Here is a 4,808-nt window from a genome sequence, read left to right on the forward strand (position 1 = left end):
TAGACATCTACTACGTAAATGCGCCACCCACCTTGAGATATCAGTTCTCAGTATAGTTACAACGGCTGCCCCGCCCTTCAAACCGAAACGCATTGCTGCTTCCCGGCAGAAATAGGCAGGGTGGTGGTACCTACCCGCACGGATCCACAAGAGGTCCTACCACCAGCAAAAATAAAACAATATATAAATAAAACCATTAACTTTTGTATTGAGAAATTCATGTCTTTAATTGTTCGCAATACAGCGTGGATATTTATTCCCAAGTTGTTCTAATAAACGCGTCTATTAAAACATCGAAACATATTTTTCTTCCTACGCACTATTAAATTCACCGCGTGCATTCAATTGAATAATCTCTTGGATAAAATCAGACCATCTTGAATTGAATATCCGAAACAAATTGGTTTTGCCCTTGTCATCTAACGCGCTATACTTTATAGAGTTAATGGCCAGCTGTTTTAAGAGTCTTAAATCCGAGCGCTTACTGGCGACACCGACAAATGTCACGTAGAAGTCGTGCGACAACGGATCAGCCCCCCAGACGCCAGGATCGTCGCTTGACAACACCACGGGAAGACCGAGAGCTAAATATGTTGCCAATGGATGATTCCTCACATCGCTCACCAACGATAGAACATTATTCGATATCACATTCACTTCTATAGCTATGTCTTTTTGTTGAACGATACTCAAAAGATTTGGATGTTTTAAAAGGGCATAACCATGGCCGATCCTCCGTGTGCCCAAAAGTATGGCGTCAATCAAATTTTCATCCGACGAAGTCCCGTACCGAACAGTTTCACCGGCGTGAAAATAGTAGTTTATCTCATTTTTCATTTCAGCCAGCTCGGGAAGACGATCTAGCAGTGTTTTCCCGGTATCTTCTTGACCGACTAAGTCGAAACCGGCATACATTTCTGGCATTTCCTTTTTAATCTGCCTAGTTAGATTTAAGTTCTGCCTTACTAAGACATTGTCCAAGTCTCTATGCGAAGTCAGTATAAATTTGATACCAAAAAAGTCGGGATGATCCTTTTTAAAATTTTCGGTTATCTCTTGGTACACATTCAGTAAATACATCCCGCTGTGGTAAGTACTATTTAATTCGAAAATACCAAAAGCTGTACTTCTAATTTCCATATACATCACGTTGTCCTCATAAAAGTTTTTAAGGCCCGCGTAAAAGTACTTTTTTCTCGCCGGTATGTAGTTGTTAAGTGATTTCGTGATTCTATAAACCCTGTTGAATTCTTCCCACGAATCGTTAGCACCGCTCGTATTGTAGTCGCCCTTGCCATACATTATGAAGTGCTTTCTCAATTCGTTATCAAAGGCTATGACGTCATCGGAAGCGTTTCTAAGGTCACTCACCAGGCTCCATTTATCAGTACAAGGTCGTTCGGGAATGACTTCGGAGAATTGTAGTTTTAAATCGTCGCCTTCGTAACAACAGTACAAGTGGTCTTCGTACGTCAGTTTTACTAAACCATCCGCGTCTAACATTAACGAACTGTGAATATGAAGAGCGCCTCCTTTGGGCATTCGCCTGATTATCTTATACACATTAGACGTATTGATATAATCTCTGTACGTGAAATAGCTCTTGGACAAGTTGAATCGATCAGGGTTCCGAAAACATTCATCTAATTCTTTATTCTTCCAGTACATTAGGATATCATTTACCGTTTTCTCATCTTCGCTCAGAACCAAGCTTCCTCCTAGTGATCGTTCGAATTCTTTTTGCAGGAGTTCTTCCCTTTGCTTTTTGTAGTCGGTATCGACGAATTTTGCTTCTGTTAAAATCGCGGATAAACAAAACGAACTTATTACACAGATAACGCCCCACATTTTTTTTAGATTTAACTGAACGCGACTACGTATAGTGTCGCTGTGTATTAATACATGTCTCGTACACAACTCCGACAACTGACTAGCCCGTAAATGACTAGTTCGTTCCTATATATATACTGTTACAATGGACAACAAACTGCGTCTTGATATTGATATCTTTCATAGTTTTCCACGGTATTGGTCCTCCTGTGATCAATTCGATTACTAAAGACTTTGGCGGAATAGAAAATCGAAAGGAAATCGATGTATTTCTTGCTGGAAGCAATCATAACATGTTATGTATTGTTCGCGTCAATGGTTAGATTGAATTACCTAATGATAATTAGTTGAACTGGAGTTCATGAGCCGACGAGGGGATAACAGATCAAAGTAATTGAATATTGGCTATTTAATACTGGTTTACCTGCAATAACGCATCTATCGTGACATACATAGAAAGCTGACAAACTTATCTTTATATATGAAAATGAATTGCTGTTCGTTAGTCCCGCTAAAACTCGAGAACGGCTGGACCGATTTGGCTAATTTTGGTCTTGAATTATTTGTGGAAGTCCAGAGACGCTTTAAAAGATAGATAAATATGAAAATGCTCGGAATTAAATAAAAATAACAATTTTGTTTTCCCTTTGATGTGTTCTCCGTCGGACGGATTCCGTTTGTTTGTTTTAAGTTTATTTTATACTAGCGACCCGCCCTCGCTTCGCTTCGGAAACATTAAAACACACATGAAACCAAAAAAAAAATTTTTTTTTTTTTTTTTAAAGTAGCCTATGTTCATCAGGGACAATGTCGGCTTCTAATGGAAAAATATTTTTTCAAATCGGTCCAGTAGTTTCGGAGCCTATTCGAAACAAACAAACAAACAAATCTTTCCTCTTTATAATATTAGTATAGACAAAAGTTTAGGTTTTTTATTTATCGATTAAGGCACTACGAAGTCTGCCGGGTCAGCTAGTCATCAATATATAAAAGAGCTGTTCTATGTCCAAGAAGTTATAAGAACAGTTTCTTTTCTAAACAGTATCGGTAACTGGGATACTAATTATTGATACAATTTGAACATAATTAATTAATAGCCTTTTTATTAATATTTATGGACTAATTATCCAAAATTATCTCATGCTAGAATTAATCAAAGTAAATTGTGCGAAAATTTAAATCAAAAATGGATTTTTCAAATTAAATGTAGATAAATAATAATTTGTTACGGTCGATTCACAGCGAACTTGTTTTGCGACATTTACATCGTAATTTTAACTCGTTATAATTTTATCAAATGGACAATGTACAATGGACAAAAACTCAAATATTCTTTGTATAAAAACATCTAGAGATAAACGCCTAAGTTGGTATCTTAAAAATAGGGTGGGAGGTACTCATTGACAAAAAAAACGGTACAGATAATATGAGTTTGTGACGTGTTGCTTAAAGTTGCTCTTAAGGTGCGAGATTGTAGGTAACGGCTTGGCTCTGTTCTTGGCATTGCTGACGTTCATGAGTGACGGTAACCACTCATCATCAAGTGGGCTGTATGATCGTCTGCCTACAAGAGTAATAAAAAAATTACCAGACGCATCCGATATAAACATTAACGCAGTTGTATAAATAAGATCTTGGCTTCACACCTGAATTACAGATACGGCAGATTCACATTATGATATCGCAATTGGCTTTAATAACTGATTATGAAAAAAAAACAATTGAAGAAGAAATTTTCAGCAAATTACTGGTGGTAGGATCTCTTGTGAGTCCGCACGGTTAGGTACCACCACCTCGCCTATTTCTGCTGTGAAGCAGTAATGCGTTACGGTATAAAAGGCGGGGCAGCCATTGTAACTATACTGAGACCTTAGAACTCATATCTCAAGGTGGGTGGCGCATTTACGTTGTAGATGTCTATGGGCTCCAGTAACCACTTAACACCAGGTGGGCCGTGAGCTCGTCCACCCATCAATGCAATAAAAAAAAAAAAAAAAAGTTTTTTGTACTACTTTCAACTTTATCCCTCTACTCACTTCTAAGAAAAACAGTCCAGTCTGGATGTATTAAAAAACGATACAACAAGACCAAGAGAGGGCAGAGTTCAAACATTTTTCTTATCTTACTGTTTGCGTGCTTCTACATGTCATTGTGTTTACTACATTGTGATGATTATGCCAGAGGTAAATGACAAGAGAATCATTTGTGTACTATGTTCATTTAAAATCTTCTTTTATGGGTTCTTGCTTTTTAGAAAGAAATGCTTTTCTTATAACATCAGTGAAGTCACTCTCGGCTCCGACTAAAAGTAATTATCTGTACACATTGATTCTTGAAATTATTCATACGTCACCTCTTTCTCTCGTCGCTTCTGAATAGCAACTAAGCATAAAAAATAAGAATAGGAAGACATTTTTATAGGTAGGTATCTTACTAGTTTTTTTGTTGTTGTATTGAGTACCTAGGCGGCACTGAAAATTTCGGGAATTAACGAAGTGACACAACATTACTATTTAAAAATGTATTTATTGCTTTTCGAAGTATTCTCCGCGAAATTTGACACATTTTTCCATACGATGGAACCAATCATTGAAGCAACCATTCCATTCAGAAGTTGGGGTCTCCGAAATGGCCGTTTTGTAGGCGTCCACAGCTTGTTCAGGTGATGAAAATCTCTGTCCACGCAATTTATTCTTTATTTTAGGGAAAGTATAGAAATCATTAGGGCTTAGGTCGGGGCTGTACGGCGGATGGTCTAATAATTCTATGTTTTCTTGCTCTAAAAACTCTTTTGTTCTGTGCGCGGTGTGAGAACTCGCATTGTCGTGATGGAGGATGATGCGGCGGTTGCAGTTCTCTTTACGGAGTTCAGAAACGACCTGTGGCAAACAAATGCTAGCATACCATTCTGTATTAACCGTTCTTTGTCCCTCAAGAGGAATAGTCATAACATGGCCGGTTTTGGAGACAAACGTGGC

The 4,808-nt window shown here is 37.9% G+C and overlaps 1 protein-coding gene across 1 annotated transcript; it reads right to left on the bottom strand.

Moving 5' to 3' along the window:
* Window positions 1–207: 207 nt before the first annotated feature.
* Window positions 208–1,947, bottom strand: LOC114250373 (adenosine deaminase). The gene has a single exon (XM_028184226.2). The coding sequence runs from the start codon at window positions 1,846–1,848 to the stop codon at window positions 313–315; it is 1,536 nt and encodes a 511-aa protein (XP_028040027.2). The 5' UTR covers window positions 1,849–1,947; the 3' UTR covers window positions 208–312.
* Between the last annotated feature and the right edge of the window lie 2,861 nt (window positions 1,948–4,808).

The sequence above is a fragment of the Bombyx mandarina genome, chromosome 16 (genome assembly GCF_030267445.1).
Source record: "Bombyx mandarina strain Sakado chromosome 16, ASM3026744v2".
Classification (NCBI taxonomy): Eukaryota; Metazoa; Arthropoda; class Insecta; order Lepidoptera; family Bombycidae; genus Bombyx; species Bombyx mandarina.